Raw genomic sequence first — 25,487 nt, forward strand, 5'->3', positions numbered from 1 at the left:
AACCAATGTCCAAGACATTAGGGGTTCTCCCACTGTAGGTACTTGCTTTCAGCTCCAAGTTGAAGAGTGATGCTTTCTCCTGAATCACCCCAAAACCTCACCCTAGCTATTAGATTACATAGTCCCACAGTCTAGGTCTTCTGTCAAAACTCAGAAGTAGCTGGGTGTTGGTGGCACACACCCTTAATCCCAGCACTTGGGTGGTAGAGGCAGGAGGATCTCTGTGAGTTCGAGGCCAGCCTGGTCTACAGAGTGAGTTCCAGGAGAGGCTCCAAAGATACACAGAGAAACCCTGTCTCAAATAACAATACCACAACCATAAATAAAACAATTCTTGCATCTTAAATTGTGTCACACGAGATAGAATGCTATTGCACAATCCTGCCTGGGGCATAACCATTCTCTCGTCCTGCATGCCACACTACATATGTAATAGCCTATTAGTCTTAGTTATCACATCAGTTGTCCTCACTTGATGGCCCCAAGGCACAATAGTGATGCCGGAAATTTTATTAGTAGAGCTATAATCGTTCAATTTTGTTGTTTTCTTACAGTGCTCAGTTTATAAATAAAACTATCATAGGTATGTCTGTATAGGGGAAAACTAGTATAATAAGGTTATATAATACCTATAGTTCCAGGTATCCAATATGGGTCTTGGATAGTATTATCTATAGAAAAGTAACTACTGTATTATGAAATGATGAACCTGGACACACTGATTCAATACTTCAGGAAGGAGCATAATTAGCTCCCTCAGCTCTTCCAGAAAAAAAAAAAAGATGTCACAGCTTACTATTGTCCCTCTGGAATCACTTTTGTCAAAAGTCCAACTGTAATACAGCTATCCCCATATTCAACAAAAGCATAGTGAAATAAAAAGTAGATCCAGGTTTAAAAGAACAAAGGAGCTGGGCGACAGTGGCACACATCTTTAATCCCAGCACTTGGGAGGCAGAGGCAGGTGGATCTCTGAGTTCCAGGACAGCCAGGGCTACACAGAGAAGCCCTGTCTCAAAAAAGAACAAAGGAGTATTCACCAACCTCTAAAACCACCAAGAGTGTCAAAGAAAACATACATCCTTATACAGTCATGCACAAAGAAACCCCCTTAAAAATCCTGGAATGCATTAGAATTTGTTTAAATTCTATGTGCTTACAACCAAGTTTTACTTAGAAGGGCTGAAATTAAATGCCAAACACTGGTGTGGGAGGAGAATCATCACATTAGGCAAAATTGATTCAAAAGGAATAGGAATTTGGATTCCCAGGAATAAGTGGCAGAAACCCAGAAAGCATTATACATCCTATAATGCTTCTAATTCTCAGTAAACTTCAAATACCTTAAAGTCTTTCTATTGCTGCTTTGCTTTTTCTTTAAAAGGTGGCTAAATGGTTTAGATAAAAAATAGATACAGTGGACAGTGGGACACCCAAGACAAACTTTCAGCAGAGAAATCAGTAGATATGACAGAGACCCATAATTGCATACATTAACATTTTATTAAGTTTTTTCTACAAGAGACTATAACACCAAATTGCTTAGCAGAAATCTGTTCAACTGAGAGACCAAATGGATCCAAGGAAGATGAAAATTAAATACTTAAATTAATCAAAAGGCACTATGACACCACCTAAAACCTACCACCACAGTGGCAATAGGCTAAGGAAGATTGCGCTACAGCAGGTTATCTAATGTGATTGTTAGTGCTTACATACATAGCAAGAAGCAAATCTGTCTCACAGAAGATAATGGTACAATGATCACTCAGTCCAAGATATTTGGCCAGGAAAAGGTCAAGACAGCTGACAGTAAAGCCAAATGGAAAACACGGGTGTAGAGAATTCAAGCTATAAATAGATGGCAATGGATCAGGCTTCTTCCTCCCAAAAAAGTTAATTACTACATTGAGCTACCTGCCCCTGCCTAACAGGGTGCTCAACTACTGGAACTATGTTTAAGGATGCTCAGGGTTCTTGCTGCAGTGTAGCACAAACCTCTGAAAATGTATCACATATGGGCTGACTTGGTTGCTAGTTATTCTGAATGAATAAAACCCCCAAAGCATTCACATGCAATGGAGTATCAACTTGTCAATCACATCCTAAGGACCTTGTGGAATATTTTCAACAGTCTATACATCGTTCAGCAGCTGAGCTCTAGTTAAAGCTGCAAGGCTCACAAAATAACAAGAAAGCCAGGATGAAGCAATGCAAATAGGACATCCTAGCAGTTAATTGCAGTCTGTCTTTTTCCAATTTAGGCTAAATTCTAATGTACCTAATGTGGGATGTAAAAGCTACACTGGAGCAAGCTGGGCCTTCTGCTGAACTCACCAAATACCGAGAAAAAACGAGGGGTGGGGGTGGCTTTATTTTCAAAATGCTTCAGAAGTTATTCTATTACAAAGGAACATGGCTGAACAGGTAGGAGACAGACTCTCCATTGTGGGTTCTCCTGATAGCTTCTGCAAGGATCATGGAGATATCAATCACCTAGAAAGGCAAGAAATGCACCAGGTTAGTATGCAGGTACAGAGTTCACTGGTCCATCAGCAGCCTAAATAAGCAGCCTGGAAAGCACCCTTACTAAGGATCTAGCACTCGGCTCTTCTTCTTTTTTTTCTAACTATAATTACTTAGAAAGAGTTAAGATGCTAGTAACACAGGACAAGTACAAGGTCATCAAAACCCTGATGCTATACAGGACAAGTACGTGTGTGTATAGCAGCTGAAGAGATGGTTCAGCAGTTAAGAGCACACACTGTTGTTCTAGAAGACTAGAGTTCAGTTCTCAATACATGTCATGTAGCTTACAGCCACCTGTAAGTCTAGCTTCAGGGAACCTGGTGCCCTCTTTTGGTCCTCTGCATTTGGAGGACCAAACACCCCCCCCCCAAATAAATAAAACAAATTAGCCAGGGCAGTGGTGGTACATGCCTTTAACCCTCACACCCAGGTGGGAGAAACAAGCTGGTATCTATCTGTAAGTTTGAGGCCAGTCTGGTCTACAGAGCAAGTTCTAGGATAGCCAGAGCTTCACAGAGAAACGCTGTCTTGAAAAACAAAACAAGCATCTAAAAAACGAAAACACTAACAAAAATGAATTTGCCTATAATGCAAGGGGATTGCAATGACTCTTAGGCTACCCTAGTCAGCAGTGTGCCCTGCTTTAAAAAACCAAAGTGAAAAACAAAACATTCACAAAGAGGCTGGAGAATGGCTCAGCGTTCAAGAGTGCTTATTGCTCTTGCAGAGGACCTGAATTCAGTCGCAGCACTCAGAGGGAAGCTCAGAACCACCTTTAGCTGTAGTTCCAGGGGATTCAATGTCATCTTTAAGCCTTTGAAATTCACACAAGCACACACACAAACAAACGATTTTAAAAATGTTAGTAAAAAAGCTTAAGAAGTACACAAAGCTAGATGCAGTCAGGCATACCCTTAATTCCAGCACTCAGGCATAGGCAGGTAGATTTTTGAGTTCAAGGTCAGCCTGGTCTACATATAAAATTATAGGCCAGCCAGGGTTACATAGTAGGATCTTGTCTCAAAAAAAAAAAAAAAAAAAAAAAAAAGAGACTGGGCAACTTAATGAGAGTGCACCTTAAAAAGTACAAAGAGCCGGGCAGTGGTGGCACACACCTTTAATCCCAGCACTTGGGAGGCAGAGGCAGGTGGGCGGATCTCTGTGAGTTCAAGGCCAGCCTGGTCTATAGAGTGAGTTCCAGGAAAGGCGCAAAGCTACACAGAGAAACCCTGTCTCTAAAAACCAAAAAAGTACAAAGAAAGTAGGGTCCTGGGCCCATTCTCAATGCCAAAGAAAAAGGAACAAAGGATGGCTTCAGAAATTCAGTAGCCGGTGGTGGTAGTGGTGGCGGCGGTGGTGGCGGTGGCGGCAGTGGCGATGGTGGTGCAATCCGGGCACCTGGGAGGCAGAGCCAGCCTGGTCTACAGAGCGAGATCCAGGACAGGCACCGAAACAACACAGAGAAACCCTGTCTTGAAAAAACCAACCCCCTCCCCAAAAGAAAAAAAAATCAGTGGTAGAGTCCTTACCTACAAGAGCAAGAGTCCGGGTTCCATTTGCAGAACAAAACAACAAAGATAAACCCAAAGAACTTATGCTTCAGTAGTCACATATGTGACTAACATGTTACTACCTGTAAAACACTGAAGGAAATTTTTGTTTTGGATTAATCCCATTTCACCTGTATTTTGGAGCAGTGTTTCATCTTATCCTCCTGGGGTATGGTATTGGTGACTACTACTGCTTCAAAACATGCATTGTTGATACGAGAAATGGCTGGGCCAGAAAAGATTCCATGAGTCAAGATAGCATAAACTCTGGTAGCTCCAGCTGAGAGAAGTCTAGAGGAAAAAGAGCTCATTAATCTGACATGCAACTACAGACTCTGAATTAGGAAGAAGGAAGAGTATTAGTCTGTCATTAACAGAATATCAGAAATTGGACAGCTTAAGCACAAACATGCTTCACAGTTCCGGAGTCTGTCATGGCCAAGATCAAGCATAGACAAGGTAGATTTCATTTTGAAACTTTTTTTGGTCTTGGTTTATAGTACCTACCATTTTGTGTGGTCACATGACTTTCTAGTACACATGTAAAGATAGTGTAGCAAGCATTTTCTTCTAATAAAGTCACTAATTCTTTTTTTTTTCTGGAGCTGAAGACTGAACCCAGGGCCTTGCACTTGCTCTCTCTACCACAGAGCTAAATCCCCAACTCCAAGGTCACTAATTCTAACATGAGGGTTCTGTTCTCAAGATCTCATTATTTAAGCCTAAATGCCAAGGTTAATCTGCAAAACCATACCTGGGGGCTAGAAGTCAACACATTAATTTTAGGAGGACACAGTACTGACCACATCAAAGAGTATAATCTGCACTAAGCCTTATCTTGGTAGAACCTACAAAATGTCCAGGGGGAATCTCTGTGTTCTTTTTCCTTTCTGGCTGGTAAAAAGAAATGTCCTTGAATGTGACCTGGAAAACTACATGATAAAGATAAGGTACCACAAGACTGAAAATCTATGACCCTGCAAATAAGCTTAACCAGGAATACTCACATTTGACTGTGCTTACTTCCCAGCCTGCTGACGTAAATTTGATCCCTGGGACCCACAGGGTAGAAGGAGAGAACCATTCCCAAAGTTTGACTTCCACATGCTTGCCATGGCATGTGCACATATGCAAAATGAACAAATATTTGTAAAGGACACCTATGGATTTCTAACTCATCAAAACAAAAAGTCAATTGTTTTGAGTATGTTTGAACTTAATGATTTTTGGACTTTATAATGGCAAACGTACTATATATTCAGTAGAAACTAGATGTAGAATTTGGACCTTTCCTTGATCTAGCAATGTGTGATCCAAATACTGTCTCACAGCAGCTCCCAATCAGCCATGTAATCACGAGGCAAACAACCCAGTCTACAGTAGATTGTGTTACTAAGCAAGGGCTTTAGAAGGTAAAAGTGTATGTGATGCACTTGACTTTTGATAGTTTCAATTTATTAAGGATATACTTACTATAAAAGCAGTGTCTCTTTATAAAGACTAAGAATCTGAAATGAGGAATACTCATTCATCTCTATGTATTAAAAGCTAGCATGATCAAAACATCCCAACGCTACTTACCCCTTTAGTTGTGTCTCTCAAAGCACTCAGCAAAGCGGCAGTTAGCTTTTTACTTCACTAGCCCCACCACCCTGTACTCACTTGTCAGCAGCATGACAGATTGTACCACAAGTGTCAGCCATGTCATCCACCAGGATAGCCACCCGATCCTTCACATCTCCGACTAGCACCATGCGATCCACTTCATTGGCCTTCTTCCGTTCCTTGTGAATCAAGGCAAAATCCACATTCAATCGGTCTGCAATGGAGGTAACTCTGGAAAATAGGAGAGGTTCAAAGTTAAGTTAAAGACATGTATGTGGCTTCCAAGGCTGGGAGTGCAGTTCAGTGGTAGACAGCTTTGTCTAGCATGCATGAGGCCCTGGGTTCCATCTCTCTTACCCACTTATACAAAGCAATGGATTTTCTTCCAGGGGGAGAATATTCCTTGAAACTAAAACAGATCCCACAGCTAGAAGAAAGCAACTATCATCGACATCTCAAAAACAAACATTACAAACTGGATTTTATGGATTAATGCCCTCTGTAATACCACTGGCAGTATGGGAATATATTACTCAAACTTATACCATTCATTCTGGGGATGGGGTAGATATACCCTTCACCAATCCTGGGAAACAGTATATGGCAAGGTACATTAGTTTAACAGATTGAAGGCAGAAGGAAAGAGAGACCTTATTAGCTAGTGCAGGGAGCACACAGATTGTCCCGATTTCCACCATGAAGGATTTGTGATTCTAGAAGCAGTGGCACGTGAATCTGAAGCTAGGAGGAGTAGAGCAGCGCCCACCCTTTCAATGCATGTCCATACACTCATCTCTCCCACAATGGTGGTGAAGCCACCACCAATGGGAAATATCAACTGTACCTGATCACCAAGCTTGGGATTCCTTCTACAAGTGCTAGAAAGAAAATTAAACCAATTAACCAGACAAACAGGGCATGTTACTACAGCCCAAATTATCATCAAATGCAAAGAGAACTGTTTTTCCTCATTAAAGATAATACAAGCCACATTAACAGGCAGGTTAGAGGTGACAACAGGCTACCCTACCCCTATGACATGTGTGCCCACATACCACTGTGCAATGCAATCTTCGTCACGAAGAAAAGACTCATGCTTCAGGTTTAGTGTTTTTAATTGTAACATTGATTAAATTAAACTTTAGCACTATTTGTCCTATTTCTCTTGTGACCAGAGTTTTTGCTGAACAGGTCAAGAATCTCTGACCATATAAGGTTTGAACCACAACTCTGGCAACACTTCTACCTGGATCTAAAGGAAACATAACCATACCTTGTGCTCTCCATTACTGCTGCTTTGACACCTAACATCAGAGGTAACCAATTCACATGGAATGAAGACATCCAAGGCAAATGCATGATCAGTTACCAAGTGTTCCAAATCGTTCATGCTCACCAACACACTCAGTCCCCAACAAAGCAGAAAAGAGTTGGAAAAGTAACCCACAAACCTTTGAGTGGAGAGCTACTGTGCAAATTACAATCACACTGGGATCCTTACCTACTCCCCAACCCTGCCAAGACAGAAGTGAGCAGTGGAAAATACTCCATCACTAATTAGAATGAAAAAGAATTACAAACATAAGTCATTTGCAGAAAGAAGTATTCTTATACCAAACTTTAAAAAAAAACCTGCTTGTGACTATTGCAAATTAATTATTTTCTAAGTCCTTGAGAAAGATATGAAGATAATGCTTAAGAAGTTAAGATAAAGTGTGACAACTGCCTATATAGGGATGTTTTTACATTGTCACTAGATGTCACAGAGGACAAACAGCAATTAAATAGAATTCATCAAGCTATACATCTGGCTGAATAAACAATTCAAGTTCTCAGCTTATCAATTCCACTGAAGTTACTGAAATTAAAGAGATGGTTGAGAAAGATTTGAATTCTTCATGATATGTATTACTTTTGGGAAGTTCTAAATTAGTTTTTCCTATTCATCTGACTGAGTCTTGTAACCAACCCTGCATTCTATTTCCAGAACAAGAACACGTCATATTTTTGTAAGCAAGCCAAACAAACAAAAAAACCAACAAAGCTCTTGGCCTGCACCATTTGAAATATAAATTAATGTAACTGCTAATCCCTGGCAATAAGTTTGATTAAGAAATTTAAGGTCCTGGCTTTAAATTAAAAACCACTTTATTTCCCATTCTTGATTACCAAGGATCAAATGGTCTAACCAACAGCTTTGTAAGAGGTATGTAAAACTTTAAGAATAAATTCATGGGTGGTGGTGGCGCACGCCTTTAATCCCAGCACTTGGGAGGCAGCACTCTGGAGGCAGAAGCAGGCGGATCTTTGTGAGTTCGAGGCCCGCCTGGTCTACAGAGCCAGTTCCAGGAAAGGCTCCAAAGCTACACAGAGAAATCCTGTCTCAAAAAAACCAAAAAAGAATAAATTCATTGCAAATGAAATCTCCTACCCTTCCTGATAAAGTTACAGCACTGTTGTTAACTGCAGTGCCGAGTCACTAATGTAACAGTCAAGCCAATAATGCAGTGACTACTTCGGGCCCTGTCTACCCTGCCTTCCAAATGACTCAAGCCAGTATAGAGTGAAAATGATATCCAACCTATATTCTAGCCACTGGCACATCCAATCTCAAGTTGTGAAAAGTGGCACTTCGATGGGAGAACATCACTTTGGGATATTACTATATGAAAGATTTTAGCAGTACATTATTTTTTAAGAACAGTAATTACAACTATACCTCTTGGCTCCACCAGCGTCAGGTGAGACAATAGTACAATTTCTCCACTCAGATATATTCTCCTTTATCCACTTTAAGACAGCTGGCTCTGCATATAAATTGTCCACTGGGATATCAAAAAAGCCCTGGAGAAAGAAGCTGGGTTAAGTTTGGTTTTATTTTTCTTCTCTTCATTTATGAAATAAAGTAAGTGGATTCAGAGAGATGTCTCATCTAAGATATTTGCTGTAGAGTCTGATGACCTGAGGAGTTTGCTCCCTGGGACTTACATGGGAGAACTGACTCCTGAAAGTTGTTTTTAAGCTTAAGCATGTGTATACCCAATGAACAATCAGCCAGTCAATCGATGTAATAAAAAAGGCTGGTGAGGTGGCTCAGCAGGGTAAAGTAGCTCCCAAGTTTGACCTTGAAAAGCTACCTGGTCAGAGAACTCCTGCAAGTTGTTCTCTTACCTCTACATGCAACTTGAATGTGTGTATTCATTTACATATACATGCATGCACACACAAATTTTAAAAGGAACAATAAGATAATGGGAAAGTAAGCGCAAGGCAGCAACTGTAAAAATAGCCCCCTTTCCAGGCAAGATCAGCAATTCCAGGCCTTGGCCAACCCACACCTCGCCATAGGAACAAAAAACGAGCCCTTGTAAATAGTCAAGTTCAGCCAAGAGCTATGAACAGCCAAGCCAACATGTTCAGACTCAATTTATATACACCATTTAGACTACTTGGCATTTGTGCTGGCCAAATGGTGAAGCAGCTAGAGTATTATTATTTTTATTTTTTATGTGCATTGGTAGGAGAGTGTCAGAACCCCTGGAACTAGAGTTAACAGTTGTGAGCTGCCATGTGGGCACTGGGAACTGAACCCGGGTCCTCTGGAAGAGCAGCCAGTGCTCTTAACTGCTGGGCCATCTCTCCAGCCTGAGATATGTGTTTTAATTCTAGTTTATACAAACTAGTTGTACTTCTCAATTATTTCTTTTTGACAAGATGAGTACACTCCTCTGTCCTATGCACCTCTTTTGCCAGAAGACTCAAATGGTAATAGCTGGGAGTTTAACTTTTAAAAGAGGGTTTACTCTACAGCACAGACTAGCTTGGAATTCAATCTCCTTGCCTGGGCCTTCCAAGTGCTAAGATTATAGGTATGCACCACCATTCATAGCTGGAAGCTTTAGATAGTATAAAATAAATGTGGCGATTGATTTCTCTTGTTCTGGGTTTCTATGAAAAATCTTTAATGTCTGTAGCTCTAAAATTAAGACTGATTATTAGTTCTAATCCTAAAGCCTATGTCCTTTGCATAATAACAAACTGTCTTGCTAACTTCTTGCTTCAGCTGTCAGCCTCTAGAATGCAGATGTGCACCACCATGCCTGGCTCTCTGCCCACCTTTCTCTCAATATTTAGCTTCCTTCCACTGGTACCTGAATTTGAGATGCATGTAGATCCATGGTGATAATATGATCTGCTCCTGCTACAGATAGCATATTTGCAACAAGTTTAGCTGAGATGGGAGCCCGGCTCTGAATAGAAGGCAGGAAAGAAAAAAAGAAAAAAAAAGTCAAGATGAAAGCAGTTCATTTACCAAGTACCTATAATTTTAAGACATTATATCACCAAGAAATTCACGACACGTGGCACTGATCTTTGAGTGATTGTACTCTAATATAAACAGTAAGCAGTGCAATATTATTCCAAATGAAGATACAAATTTTAGTAAAGAAAACTTTATTTCTAACTTCTGTTTTCTTAAATTATTTTTGTTTGACGATTTTGCTTTGTAGTTTAGACTGGCTTAAAAGTCTTGACCCTGTTGCCTCAGTCTTTTGAGTGCTGGGATTACAGGCATGCACCATTCCTGGATGTTTTCTTCTCTCTCTTTCTCTCTCTGCCTCTGTCTCTCGGTTTTTCCAGACAGGGTTTCTCTGTATAGCTCTAGCTGTTCTGGAACTCGCTCTGTAGATCAAGCTAGCCTTGAACTCAAGAGATCCATCTACTTTTGCCTCGCTAGGGCTGGGATTAAAGGCACACGTTACCAGGGTTTCTTTATGCAGCTCTGTCTGTCCTTGAACTCTCTAGGCAGACCAAGCTGGCCTCAGAGATGTGCCTGACTCTCCCTCCTGGGATCGAAGGCACACACCACCACACTGGGCTCTGTATTCAAGTGTTTACTATGGTCAGTCAAATCAATCTCAGTCCTCACATTATCTTTAAAATTATTTTGATTGAAATATTTTAGTGCATACACACTCATAATACCACCTAATGTGTCAAAGTTTAAAGATCCATATCACAATGAAAATTGTTTAATCAGAGTCATCTGAAGGTCAACTTTATAGCAACCTCAACATACCTGTGACTACTTCTACAAAGTCTATGCTTTTACTCTATACTTGGTCACAATAAAAAGCATCTAGAATTCCTCTTAGGTATCATTTGTAAAAACTGGGGTTAATTACAAAATCCTTAAATTAAAAAGCTTTATGTATATACTTCACCTTCTAATAAATCAGATACATAAAATATAGGAAAGCAATTATTCACATAGTCAACTTCAAGTTTACGAAGGGGTCACAACTGGGATCAAGATCTTGTGGTACTATGAGAGGCTCTACTAAGGTTTGCTTATATTTTCTGAGGGGGGGATATTCCTGCTATGTTGCTCAGACTGCTCTCAAAATCCTGAGTGCAAATGATTTTCTAGCCTCGGTCTCCTCTGAAGATCTGTGACCAACTACAGGCAGGTACCACATGACCTGGCTAGATAATAAATACATCTACAGTTTTAAAAAGTATTCTTCTAGAACTAATGGCATGGGATTGGATTCCCAGTTACTCTGAAAGCTAAGGCAGGAGGATTACAAGAAAGACCTGCCTGAGCAGCACAATGAGTTCAAGGTCAGTCTAGGAAAGTTAGTGAGATCCTGCCTAAAAATAAAAGGCAAAAAATGGGCTGGTATATAGTTTAGTAACAGAGCACTTATTTAGCATGTGTGATGCCCCAGGTTTGATACCCAATAAAACACAAACACACACACACACACACACACACACACACACACACCTACAAAGGACTGGTGATTAGTCTTTTTTTGGGGGGTGGGTGTTCTCTGTGCAGCTCTGGCTGTCCTGGAACTCACTCTGTAGACCAGCCAGGTTCCACCCTCCTGAATGCTTAAGGGAAGTTCCTTGTTTGTGTATCCTGAATAATGGGCGTTAACAGCTTAGATGCAAGATTGTAAAACATCAGTAGAGAACTTCTGCCCTCTGGGGTCCTCCCATTGTGCTGTAAGCCTGTAATTAAGACCTCTTACCCCCTTCAAGAAATTATATTCGGGCTGGAGAGATGGCTCAGAGGTTAAGAACACTGGCTGTTCTTCCAGAGGTCCTGAGTTCAATTCCCAGCACCCACATGGCGGCTCACAGCCATCTGTAATGAGATCTGGCACCCTCTTCTGGCCTGCAGGCACACATGCAGACAGAACGCTGTATACATAATAAATAAATAAAATTTTAAAATTAAATATATATAATTGAATGAATACTGCGAATGTAATCTATGAATACCACAAATGAGTGTAATTTAAAAAATAAATAAATAAAAAAAGTCATATCAAAATGGTCTAGCACTATTATTAATAAAAAAAAAAAAGGATTCTGGCCGGATGGTGGTGGCACACGCCTTTAATCCCAGCACTTGGGAGGCAGAGGCAGGCAGATCTCTGTGAGTTCGAGGCCAGTCTGGGCTACCAAGTGAGTTCCAGGAAAGGTGCAAAGCTACACAGAGAAACCCTGTGTCTCAAAAAAAAAAAAAAAGATTCTGAGCTGAAGGTATAACTCTGTAGTAGAGCACTAGCCGAGCATTAAGCTCTAGCTGCGCTCACCAACACTATAAAAAAAAATTCATTCCTACCTTATCTTTCTTATCCTGGCGGGCATAAGGGAAACATGGGATGACTGCAGTCACCCGGCTGGCTGAAGCAATCTTGCAAGCATTAATCATGATCAAAAGCTCCATTAGATTGTCATTTATCTCACCACACCCACTCTGAACAATGTAGACATCTTCTCCACGTACACTTTCTCCAATTTCCACACTAAAATAGAAAAAGAGAATGAACAGAAACAACAGATTCTCCTAAGTATCACACTGTAATTCTTCAGACAGTCACAGCATCAGTACTCATATGTTATGCATGGGTTATAGCTCCATGTGGATATTGATCACTTCAGACTTTGGAGAGAACACCTAAAGAAACGGGTGGGTATACTAGAAACAGCTTATTACCCAGTTCATTCTAGTTCACTATACAAAAATATTCTAAGCTTATAAATGAGACACAACATGAAAAAGATTGGTTGACTTTAAAGTACTTATAGAGAAGCAACTGCACCATAATTTCACTTGGTGGCCATCAGACATAGTATCAAATCTGTTAGCAATGGTGACTATTGCAGTCACATATAAGGAAAAGTAGGAATATCCAAGGAATGAAATCACCTCTGTCCTGCACCAATGCTGTATAGAGAAGACAATACCTTCCCTCCCATAGTGATAGTCCACTCAATTAGGAATATGTAATGGTGAATGAAACAGATGCAGGCTTTGACGTCATTCTGTGCAAACTACTCTGACCTAAGTATAAAGTCTTGTTTAATTTAGAGGGTTCACAACCACCTGTAACTCCAACTCTGGGGGATCTGACACCTTTGACCTCTGTGGATGGGCACCTGCACTAATATGTACATATTTCCACACAAACACACAATTATACAAAATAAAAAAAATAAATAAACATAGAGGCTGAAGAGATGGTTCAGCGGGTAAGAACACTTGTCACTTTTGTAGAGGACCTGAGTTCAGTTCCTAGCACCCATGCCAGGGGGCTTGCAACCAGCTGTAACTCCAGCTCTAGTAGGGCATCTGACTTCCTCTGGCCTCTGTAGGAACTATATGCATGTGGTATGCATATATACATATATGTACACACACACACACACACACACACACACACACACACAGAGGCAAACATTCAAATACACACAAAATAAAAACCTTTGTAAAGATAGAATTATTTTTTTAAAAATCCAAAAGTATTTAATCCCAGCACTTGGGAGGCAGAGCCAGGCAGATCACTGTGAGTTCAAGGCCAGCCTGGTCTACAGAGCGAGATCCAGGACAGGCACCAAAACTACACAGAGAAACCCTGTCTCGAAAAAACAAACAAACAAACAAAAATCCAAAAGTAAATGACTCTATTAAGTAAGCTATATTTTACTAAATAGTGAAACAATTATGCTGACCCTTGGTTGTCTACCAATAAAGCCATAATCTAAAAATAAAAAGGGAGGGAGGGAGGGGGACAGCTCAGTAGGTGAAGTACGTGTGTGTGTGTGTGTGTGTGTGTGTGTGTGTGTGTGTGTGTGTATGTGTGTGTGTGTGTGTATGTGACTCTCCTGACCCAGGTTCCATCCCTGGAACCCATCCATGTAAAAGCCGACCGAGTAAGCGGCACCCACTTCACAGAGTTCTCCTCTGACCTTCGCACATGTGTATGTGTGGACACACAAATAACGAAGACAACCGTTCTAATTCAAAAGTACAGAACTGGGCTAGCGCTGGTGGCATACACCTGTAAGTCCAGGGCTAAGGAAACTGAGGAAGGCTGATGGTGATCTTAAAGACAGGGTGATTACATAAAAAAGAAAGACACTCTGTCCGAAATGAATACAAATTTTAAAGACTTAAGAGAATGAAGAAAAACCCACAAAACAAAAGCTAGTTTATATGAGAGAAAAATGAATAAATACCATTGATAAACCTCTAAGACACCAACAGAAACACCTGTGTAGGTAGGGAGGTAGGGACAATCTAAGAGGACTTGGGTGAGGGGGAAATATGATAAAAATTCAGTAACAAACTAACACCCAGCTTAATCTGAGAAGTCTATCAGTATTTTTAAAGGGAATTAATGCTAATTTTACAGTCTTTTCCAGAAACGGATAAGGAAACAGGTTCCAATTCAACTTTATTGAAGCCAGTATTATTACTCAGATAATAAAACCAGATGAAGGCAATACCAAAAGAAAACCATTGAAAGACAGGAGGAGAAAAGTGGATGTAGTCATCACAGAGCAAACAGAAAACACCCTTTTGGTAATTAATAGGGGTGTTTTGTGTATCTTGATGTTTATCTGTGTCAATATGCTGATTGGTACATTATACAAGAAATATGCTGATTGTTTCTTTAAAAGAAACTACAGTTTGCATAAAGAAAAAAAAACTCTAGTCAGAAAATTATAAAACACTGAGTAAAAAATACATTGCAGCTGGGTGGCAGTGGCGCATGTCTTTAATCCCAGCACTCGGAAGGCAGAGCCAGGTATATCTGTGAGTTTGAGGCCAGCCTGGGCTACAGAGCGAGATCCAGGACAAGGGCAAAGCTACACAGAGAAATCCTGTCTCGAAGAAAAAAAAAAACAAGCAAGCAAACAAAAAAAAGGCAGATTTTTCTCATTTTTTACAACTGCCCGTAAGTCTACAATTAATTCAAAATTCATTTTTGTGACACTGGGAATAAAACTCATTATTTTGTACATGCTAGGCAAGTGATCTACCACTGAACTATACTCTCTGCTCTCAAAATTCAAATTTATTTTCATTTTTGAGACAAGGAAGGACTCGAGTAATTCAGAGCTGAGAATGACCTCAAACTTCTGCTTCTCCTGCCAGCACCTCCAAAGGCACCACCATGGCTCAAATTCACTTTTGATGGCACACACCTATACTCAGGACACAGTACACTGAGAGCAACTTAGGATGGACAGGGAGCTCCAGGCTAGTGATCCTGTCTCCAAACAACTAACGAAACAAAAAAAATAGTAAAGAGAAGAATTGTGCACCATTATACCTGTGTGTACTCACTAAACCATTACTGCATCTCTCAATGAAAGGTGAGGCAACAGAAGATATAAAATGACTGTGGTCAGTCAGACGAACCTACTTTAACTGTCTGTTTTCTGAGGAACTATGTAATGCTGTGAGGGAACTTGGGAGTTCCAATTTCTGTAGTTAGCCTGAGAACTGCCCCCCTTGAGCCAGGCTTAATGGTATACACTTACACATCCCTTAGGAAGTTAATGAAAAGTAATGAAAGCCAAGGCTACATACCTTGTCTCAAAAAAAGAAGAGTTCACCTCAAAATTATTTCCTCTCTGGCCTGAAATCTACCAGTCTTTTTTTTTTTTTTTTTTTTAAATATCCCTTAGATATATCTTTTTCTACTTCCGAGCCTCTATACTTCTTCCCAGTATCTGGAATGTTCTTCCTATAAATACATTACCTACCAGGCAGTGGTGGAACATGCCTTTAATCCAGTATTGAGGCAGAGGTAGAGGCAGAGGCAGAGGCAGAGGCAGAGGGATCTCTTTCCCCAGTATTCAGGAAGTCTTTTGTTAGATCCCATCTAGATGAGGATGCAGCCTTTAGTTCCAGGTTGAGACAGGAACATCAGGTTATATAAGGAATTTGATAGCCTAAACTTCTGTCTCCCAAACAAAATAAAGCAACCCAGAATTTGTGTATCATCTCAGTGGTTAAGAGCACTTGTTGCTCTTCTAGAGGACCCAGGTTCCCTATTCCCAGCTCCCACATGGTGGCTCACAACCACTCCTAACTCCAGTTCTAGGGATCCAATGCCCTCTTCTGGCCTCTGTAGGCACCGTGGGCAGAGCATGTGGCGCACAGGCATATATGCAAGCAAAGCACTCATATGTGGAAAATAAAATTTACCAGAAAAAAGGTAACATAAAACTATCAATTATTCAACCTCAATGGATCTTATTTGCATTCTAGATCAAACATACTTAGAAATATACATTTAGCTGGGTAGGACGATACATATTAGTAAACCAAAAATTCTGGAAGCTTCAAGAGGAGTTCGAGACCAGTCTAGGCTACAAACTACAGACCCTATTTCAAACAGAAAGCAACAACAAAACGCCCAACAAAACCATGGGCCAGTGAGATGACTCAGCAGGTGGGGATATCTGCCACAGTCTGACAAACAGGCGGAGTTCAATCCCCAGAACCAGACTGTACAAGAAAAGAACCAACTCCATTGTGCCCCTTCAAGAAATAAATAAAATGTAATAAAGAATTGTTAGCTGCCAGCAAGGCGGTTCAGCTGATAAAAGTGCTTGCCCCAAGCCTGACCACTTGAGTTCCATTCCCGGAACCCACACGGTGAAGAGAAAATCAACTTCCAAAAGTTGTCTTCTGATCCCCACACTTGCAAACAATAAATATGTAATTTTTTTAATTTTTAAAAACCACACATTTATGAGAGAGAGAGCTGAACACTGACTAGTTCTTCAATATTTAGGAATTAGTTTTTTTTTAATGTGGGTATATAGGATGTATGTGTGTGAGTACATGTGTTTAGTTAGGTCAGAGGACAACCTTCCACCTTGAGACAACTGCCCTGTATAGGAGGCTAGCTAGCCTGCAAGCTTCCAGGGTTTCTCCTGTCTCTACCTCCCATCTTCCCAGAGGGGCACTTGTGGGTGCACGCGGCTTTAAGTGACCTCTGGGGACTCCACTCAAGCCATGTGTTTATTTGGAGGGTTCTACCACAAAAAGTTAAACAGGGGCTGGAGAGACGGCCCAGTGGTTCTTAACAAGAACCTGAATTGGTGCCTAACATTCAGTCACCTGGAAATCAGACACTTCTAGTCTCTAGGAACACCCCCCCACACACACACACAAGTTCACACATAGGTCAGAGAGGTCCAAGGAGGCCTTTCTACAAGAACTACTTGCGTGTTTTCCAAATAAGGCGTAGAAAGGCATGACACAATACAGGAATCACTGGCCTCATGTTTATGGTTATTGAGTGCTTCAAATGTGGGTAAGACAGCATTTAAGGGGCTGAGGCAAGAGGATCCATTAAAAGTCATCCTGGGCTACATAGCAAGTTTGAGGTCAGTTTAGATTACACAGACTTTGTCTGAAAACAAAACACAGCAATCAGGTTGACCTTGAACCCTAAGATCAACCTGAGTTAGTTTCTGGAGTACTGGGATCAAAGGTGTGGTCTTTACTCTCACTTTCCTTGAGAGATAAGATTCCCTGATAAAGTGCTTCTGTTCTGTGGCTCATGCATTCTAGACCAAGTATTTACAATTATTGAGCAACTTCAAAAACGGCTAAACCTGTCTGTACTCCGCTGGCACATCTCCATTCTCCTGGGGGAGAGAAGAAGCTGGGTGCACTGATTTCCAATAAGGTCAGCTTTGCCCTCTATATGTGGTATCAGAGGTCAACCTATGGCTGTAGTTTCAGTAAAGTACACAGATTACCATGTGCTCCACACATTCACTTACTATTGTCAGACTGTTTGACCAGGACTTAGAGAACAAACAATTTCACAACTGACCCTAAGACAGTCTGATAGGCTTAAAGGATTCTTCAAAGCATTTAGACCAGGGTAGCTTCTTATCACCTTATACAAAGCTTTAAACGTGAACCAATACAAAAAATACCCACAAATTATTACATTTTACATGATATTCTTTATAAAATCTTTGGGAGTTTGTATCTGGAAGTCTCTAGAGAGCTGTATGAAAATAAAAACATTATGTTCTTTATGCCTCTATCCCTTCAGCTGCCAGAAGCCAAGGGATACAGATAAAATCTAAACTTTACCAATTATTTTTTGCTAAGTTCTTGGAAAAATTATTATAGTCCTTTGTTCTATAAGACTTATTATAATATCTATTATAACAAACTCCTTGCTTTTGTAACTACAAAATATACTTGGAATCCTTTATCAGGTGTGTGTGTGTGGCGGGGGTGGAGCTGGAAGGAACAGGGTTTTCACTATGTATGTATCCCAGGCTGGCCTGGAACTACCCCTGCAGATTAGACTGGCTTCTGCCTCAGCCTCTGGAGTGCTAAAAAGTGGTGTGTCGCTACTGCCTGGCTTCAAATCCTTTCTTTAGAGCAGGTGACTTATTAATTATGAAACCTCATTATCTAGACTTTTTCCAGGAGAGAAAATATTTTCTTTGCCAAAAACCCAAAGTCCTTGGGGTTGGGGATTTAGCACAGTGGCAGAGTGTTTGCCTAGCAAGTGCAAGGCCCTGGGTTCAATCCTCAGCTCTGAGAAAAAACAAGAAAACAAAACCCAAAGTCCATCATTTTGTATAATACATGCCAACAAAAAGGAAAAGGGCAAAAATTGACAAATAATAATTATTGCCAGCTTAAACATTTAAAAGCATATGAAAAATATAGCATCATTAGAGGTTAGTATTTAAAATTTATGTGTTCCAGGGAAGAGTTCAGAGTCCTTAACTGAGTACAGTGGCACACACCTTTAATCTCAGCACAGGTAGATGCAGGAGATCTGAGGTGGGAGGCCAGCCTGGTCTACATAGTTTCAGGACAGTCAGAGCCACAAAGTGAGACCCTGTCTCAAAAAAAGAAAAAGAAAAAGAAAGAGAAAAAGAAGTTAAGAGTCCCTGATGTTCTTCTAGAAGACCCAGTGCCCAGGTCAGGTGGTAACTACTCATAATAACTCCAGTTCCAGGGGAGCTGGTGCCCACGTCTGGAATCTGCAAGTAATCAAACATATGTGATACATGCCCCCTCCACCACATACATACAAACTTACACACAAATAAAAAATAAAATCTTAAAAAAAAATACATTCTAGCCTGGTATGATGTTGAACACCTTTAATCCCAGCACTCAGGAGGCAGAGGTAGGAACGTTTCTGAGTTTCAGACCAGCCTGGTCTACAAAGTGAGTTCCAGGACAGCCAGAGCTACAGAGAAACCTTGTCTTGAAAAAACAAAACAAAACAAAACAAACAAACAAACAAAGAAAAACAAACCAAAAAAAAAATAAAAAAACCACCCCAAAACAAAAACGTTCTGAGGTCAGGCATGGTGGCACAGGCTTGTTAATTGGACCAAGGACGCACAGTCTGAGTTCCAAGGCCATCATGGTCTACATAGCAAGTTCTAAGCCAAGTGTGCTCCATGTCCCCCACCCCGACCAATAAAACTTAGCAACTCATCACTCAACCGCCACTACCATTTTTAAAAACAATTCTGCTTAATAACCAACATTTCAGCCATTTTTCAAAGCCAAACTTAAAGCTAAACCTTATAGTCAGGTCTGGAGAGTCAGCTCAATGCTTAAGAGCACAGGCTGCTCGAGCAGAGGATTCCCAGATCCCACATGGAGGCTCACAACCATCTGTGATCCAGTCCCAGGGGATCTAACCACCACTATCTTCTGACTTCAGCAGGCACCAGGCATGTATGCCAATACATATATGCAGGCAAAACACCCATAAACATAAAATAAATAAATAAAAGCCTAAAAAGTCTTATTATCCAAGTTGGGCTTAATCAAAATCTGTCAGTATTAGACTATGTTGTTCTCTTCATCATGACCACCACCCCAAATATAACCTGTTCTGCTGTGCTGCATTATGCAGAGGGCAGAGGATTAATGCCAAGGACAAAACAGTCTTCCTATTTTTTTCCCCCGAAAGACTCAATAACCAAATGGGTCAAAGAAAACCTCTAAATGAAAAACATTTTTATCCCCTAGCCAAACTATCGTTCTAAGTCTGGGGCTGTTTTCTTTCTTTCTTTCTTTCTTTCTTTCTCTTTCTTTCTTTCTTTCTTTCTTTCTTTCTCTCTCTCTCTCTCTCTCTCTCTCTCTCTCTCTCTCTCTCTCTCTCTCTCTCTCTCTCTCTGTCTCTCTCTCTCTCTCTTTCTTTCTTTCTTTCTTTTTTTTTTAACTGAGGCCCAGGAGCAGAAATGGTCAGAGGTAACAAGCAGCTTGCACTCCTCTTCTGACTAAGGTATTACCTGGCTACGGATGCTAAGTGTTTGCACTATCATTTGCATCACAATTAACAGCATACTAATCCAGGAAAAAGCCATCCATCACAGATGAACTTTAGCTAGGTCGAAAAAAATACAGTTATATTTGGAAATCACTTTAAAGAAAAAACACAAAACATTTAGAAAAAAGTCAGAAAAAATAAATCTTATGTAGTTTAATAACTGATCATTAGTTTAGAAATGCCCCCTAACAGATGACTGTAAGAGTGTAGGCGTGATGGGTCCTGTGTGTAATCCCAGTACTAAGCAGGCAAAGAGAGGCAAGAGGACGACTACATGTTAGAGACCTGTAGGTGATTCCCCCTCAAAAAGCACCCTAAAAACAAAATCAAAATAAGCCAATGAAAAAAAGGATTATGGCCTGTGCTCTATCAACTACGGGAAAACAAAATACAGTGCATGAGATCTAGAAGACTCCATATACGGTTGGAAGGGGCACTGAAAGAAGTAGGTAAGTAACCTCTCACATGGTCCAATAGTGCATGTGGACAACGAAATTGGGGCTAGAGAGCGAATTTTGTTACTAATTAATATTTGAGAGAGGGCCTCACTATGTGGTCCAGACTAATCCAGAATTAGCTATGAGGACCAGTCTTGCCTCAAGCTTGCGGGCCGGCTATCCTGCTTCTGCCTAGAGGGCGTAATTAAAGACGTGTGACATCACATCAGTGCTGGACGAGGAGTTGTTTAAGGCAAAGCATTAAAAAAAAAAGTCAAATTTCAATTTACTGTTTGAGCTAGCTCTTCCCTTGTGTTATTTTGTCCTCAATTATTAATATTCACGTGTAAGTCGTTCTCTAAATCCCCACGCACGTAACACTGAAAAGAGGCTGCTATTTGGGGGAGGGGTGTTAAGGTAAAAAATTCCAATTCCACAACTTGGCTTTCTCTAAGACTTTCGGGATGACTGAAGCTGAGATGCTGAAGATCAATGATGCTGAGCTAAAGCACCACTTTATCTCATCACCTCGATTTAACTTAAGGGTGGTTCCGATTCCTCGACAGACAGATTGCAAAGATAGGAAAAGCCGACGCTTGCCAATCTAAGGGAAGAGGTAACATTTTCGCGCACTCAGAACATGCTTCCTTTAAGACCAAACCAGAACGCTACCATTTCGAATCAAAAAGCTTTTCGACTCTAGGAGAAAGACCACGAGGGGGCTAAGGCACGCGATAGGTTCTCTGATGTATACCAGTCAACGCGCCGAAAGCGAACCGAAGCCAGCCTAGTGGCTCCCCACTGAAGCGACAAGCCACGTGTCCCCATAGCCGAAGCTAAGCGTTGGTACCCCACCAGGCGCTCCGGGGAGGCCATTACCCCACTACATTAGGTCCTCCATCCCCAACCTTCAAACGTAGCATCTCTGCCTGCCCCCTCCATCTTGGCTCCACCCACGCGCGCGGCGAGGATAAACGCGACCCTCCAGCGAGGTGAAATAACGGAACAGGCAGCGGGACAAGCTAACGTTAGCTGCCCTTTCCTGCTCTCCCTCAGCACCCGGGAATTCCCGCGGCCGCTCAATTCCCCCAAGATGCCGCCGACCCGGCAGGTGCGGTGCACTCGGGATGCCAATTTCGTCCTTACCAGGTCTCCTGGTTGCTGAATTTCTTAGTCACCACCTTGCCTAGCTCCAGGCCCAGGCGGTCAGCAATTTTCTGGGATAAGTCCTGGTGAGAGCTCCCGCTGAAGATTTTGATATTCGGCATCTTGGGCAACTGCACAAACGCACTCTTTTTTCAGTGGTCACCGCAGCTGCGGAGACTGGTCTCGAAGTCAGCCCGCAGCCTGAACACCAACAGCACCGCGTTGCTACTCCGCCATCTTACATTCCCGCCCAGCGCGCGGCTCTAAATTACCAAGCACCAAAGGGGCGGGATCACAAAGGAAGTTCCCCACCCAGCTTTTCTGGATTGGCTGACCGGGGTGGGGGCGGAGTCTTCCGGTAATGTTGCCGCCCAACTACTCTCTTTGGCAATTGGCTAAAAGGCACGAAGGGGTGAGGCTAAGAAGTAGCCCCGCCTCCTAGTAGCACCGTGTTATGAGAACGTTGGCTGGAATGCGTGGAGAAGAGTCTCTGGGTGTCAAAGGGGGCGAGGCTAAGAAGTAGCCCCGCCTCCTAGTAGCACCGTGTTATGACAACGTTGGCTGGAATGCATGGAGAAGATTCTCTGGGTGTGAAGATGTGAGTGGAGGGATTCTACAGACGCATAAGGCTAGATCTAAACCCCAAAACGGGAAATCATCCTTATTGTTTCTTTTGTTTCAGTTCATGAAACCAAATTCACCCCTGGTATGCATTTTCCTTGAAGTATATCTGTCTTTACAGGATGGTAGTCACGTGAGTGGGCAGGTTTCTGATCCGGATTTTTATCTCGTTGTCAGTAAGGGGTTAAATTAAAGCACTTTTACATCACAAAGACAGCCTTAACGCAGGCGCATACCATCCACAGGGCTTGTTTACTGGCTCTAATTACCAAGTGTAGTTTTTACCTGAAAGGCAAGTCCCAGGGGAAAGTGACTGAAGGTGTGTCATCCTGGAACAATGCAGGAGAAAGTTGCATTTTGTTTCTAACACTGGGATCTAGTATGTTCAGTCAGGGAAGGAGTATGCCTTTTCCCAAATATGTAGGTGGTAAAATTCTGATTACCTAATGCTTGGAAGAAGAAAAATTAAAATATTATCCATGAAGAGCCCTGAAGGAATCAGCAAAGCTTTTAGGTCTGTTTGCCATAATGACTAGGTAGTGTTGCTAATGTGGCCTTTTACATTCTTTTATTACTTTTATGATGATAACATGCTAACTGGACCAATGCAAATCTTTATTTTTAAACTCCATTTTCATTAACAATATTCCAGTCATGAATTAGATGTAAGAAAAAAGTCACACAATTTTACTATCAAAAATGTCAGCACCGCTGGAAGGTGGTGGTGCACGCCTTTAATCCCAGCACTCAGGAGGCAGAGGCAGGCGGAGCTCTGTGTGAGTTCGAGGCCAGCCTGGTCTACAGAGCGAGTTCCAGGATAGGCTCCAAAGCTACACAGAGAAACCCTGTCTCGAAAAACAGAAAGAGAGAGAGAGAGAGAGAGAGAGAGAGAGAGAGAGAGAGAGAGAGAGAGAGAGAGAGAGAGAAAGAAAGAAAGAAAGAAAGAAAGAAAGAAAGAAAGAAAGAAAGAAAGAAAGAAAGAAAGAGAAGGAAAGAAATGCACCATCATGCCTGGTTTGTGCTATGCTAGAGAATCAAACCCAGGGCTTTATGCATGCTAAGCAAGTACTTTTACAAACTGAGCTACATCCCAACCTATTTTTCTTTTGTTTTGAGACAGGTTTTTGACATGTAACCCTGGTAATTGCTATGCTGTTTAGGCTGTCCTCGAACTTGAGGTAGTTCTTTCTTGTCAGATTTCCAAGTGCTGGGATTACAAGTGCGTATCTTCTCACCTAGCAGAAATAAGGTTTTTGTTGTTGTTTTGAGACAGGATTTCTCTGTGTACCCCTGGATGTCCTGGAACTTGCTCTGTAGACCAGAATAGCCCCGAACTCAGAGATCCACCTGCCTCTGCCTCCAGAGTGCTGGCATTGAAGGTGTGCCCCCCCACAATGGGCCAGTAAGGAGGCTTTGAGAGCTGGGCACTGTGGAATTATCAGCAGTGGTGAATTGGGCAGATCTCTGTGAGTTCCAGGACAGCTTGGGCTACATAGGGAGCCCCCTGCTCTCTCTGTGCATATTATTGCTCTTAAAATTGCCCAGCATCAAGTTTATCAAACTACCTTTTGGGCTGAAATGATAGCTCAGAGGTTAAGAACAAGTACTGCTCTTGCAGAAGACCCAAGTTCAGTTCTTAGCACCCACATTCAGGTGGCTCACAACTGCTTGTGATGCCTCTGCCCTCTAAGGGCATCTGTATTTATATGACACACTGAAAAATAATGAAAGTAAATCTTTAAAAAGAGAGAGAGAGGCTGGGTGGTGGTGGCACATGCCTTTAATCCCAGCACTCGGGAGGCAGAGGCAGGGAGATCTCTGTGAGTTCGAGGCCAGCCTGGTCTACAGAGTGAGTTCCAGGACAGACTCTAAAACTACACAAAGAGTCCCTGTCTCAAAAAAAAAAAAAAAAAAAAAAAAAAAACCAACAACAAAAACAGAGAGGGGGGGTGATTTGGAAAATGGGTGATTTGGAAAATATGCCTGAGTTATATGTAAGTTGTGGTGGGTTCTGTAAATTAATATAATTCAGAAAAAAGAGTTCTGACTGCCTTTATATCAGGTCCTCTGGAGGATGGCCCATAAAGAATGAACAATATGCATTCCTTTTCTCCTAGAAGCCACAAGATACAAAAAGAAGCTTAATAGCCTGGTGTGGTGGTACACTCCCATAACCCCAGCCCAGCACTTGGAGGGAGAGAAATGAAATCAAACTGAAAATCTAGAAAGGATTTTATAAGAAATGGGTCCCATGAGACCCAGGCTGACATCGTGAGAAGAAAAACAACAACAACAACAACAACAACAAAAAGAAGAAGCAGCAGCTTAGCAAAGGGCGGGCATGGTGGATGAATGTGTGAAATGGAAGAGGGTAGGGGAGCAGGGGTTGAGAACTCAGGCAAGAAAAGCACAAGAATCTTGTGTGACCGCTCATCTATGCTGAGCGCCCTGTTACTAAATCCAATGTAGTCTCAAAACTGAGGATGGTGGCCCATATCTGTAATCCTGCCTCTGTCAGCAAGAGGATTATGAGTCCCAGGCCAGCCTGGGCTATATATAGTAGTGGGACCCTGTGTCAGAAGGAAGGAAAGGAGGGAGGGAAGGAGCAAAAGAGGAAGGGAAGAAAGAGGAGAAGAAGCAAATAAGTTAGGAGCGGGGCCTGCTTATCATCCCAAAGACTGGTGGATCATGGGCACAAGGCCACTTTTGGCTTCTAGCCAGTTTGATGATAGCAGCTAGAGTTACACAAGACCTTGCCTCACAAAAGAAAAAGGGCCAGTGAGATGGCTCGGCAATTAAAAGTGTTTGCCATGAAAACTCAATAACCTGCATTTTATCCTAGAACCCAGGGTGGAACTCCCAAAAGCTGTTCTCTGACCCTCCCCTCAACACAGTCATACACACAAATTATGTGTCTGGGTGTGGGGGGTGTGCATGTGAGTGCA

General features: G+C 41.7%; 1 protein-coding gene across 1 annotated transcript; it reads right to left on the minus strand.

Moving 5' to 3' along the window:
* Positions 1–1,484: 1,484 nt before the first annotated feature.
* Prps1 (phosphoribosyl pyrophosphate synthetase 1) lies at positions 1,485–22,698 on the minus strand. Its single transcript, XM_006970312.3, has 7 exons — positions 21,922–22,698; positions 12,325–12,508; positions 9,836–9,934; positions 8,404–8,528; positions 5,742–5,915; positions 4,211–4,370; positions 1,485–2,496 (listed from the first exon to the last, which is right to left on the minus strand). Exons 1-7 carry the CDS (start codon positions 22,041–22,043, stop codon positions 2,404–2,406), a joined length of 957 nt encoding a protein of 318 aa, XP_006970374.1. The 5' UTR covers positions 22,044–22,698; the 3' UTR covers positions 1,485–2,403.
* Between the last annotated feature and the right edge of the window lie 2,789 nt (positions 22,699–25,487).

Source organism: Peromyscus maniculatus, chromosome X (genome assembly GCF_049852395.1).
Source record: "Peromyscus maniculatus bairdii isolate BWxNUB_F1_BW_parent chromosome X, HU_Pman_BW_mat_3.1, whole genome shotgun sequence".
Classification (NCBI taxonomy): Eukaryota; Metazoa; Chordata; class Mammalia; order Rodentia; family Cricetidae; genus Peromyscus; species Peromyscus maniculatus.

Excerpts from the sequence above, each read along its gene's own strand:
- Prps1 (XM_006970312.3), bottom strand. The coding sequence starts at position 22,043 with ATGCCGAATATCAAAATCTTCAGCGGGAGCTCTCACCAGGACTTATCC. Across the intron at positions 8,529-9,835 it reads TACATGCATCTCAAATTCAG|GGCTTTTTTGATATCCCAGT; the intron begins GTACCAGTGGAA and ends TTCTTTCTCCAG. Across the intron at positions 4,371-5,741 it reads ATCTGTCATGCTGCTGACAA|ACTTCTCTCAGCTGGAGCTA; the intron begins GTGAGTACAGGG and ends TTTTTCCTCTAG.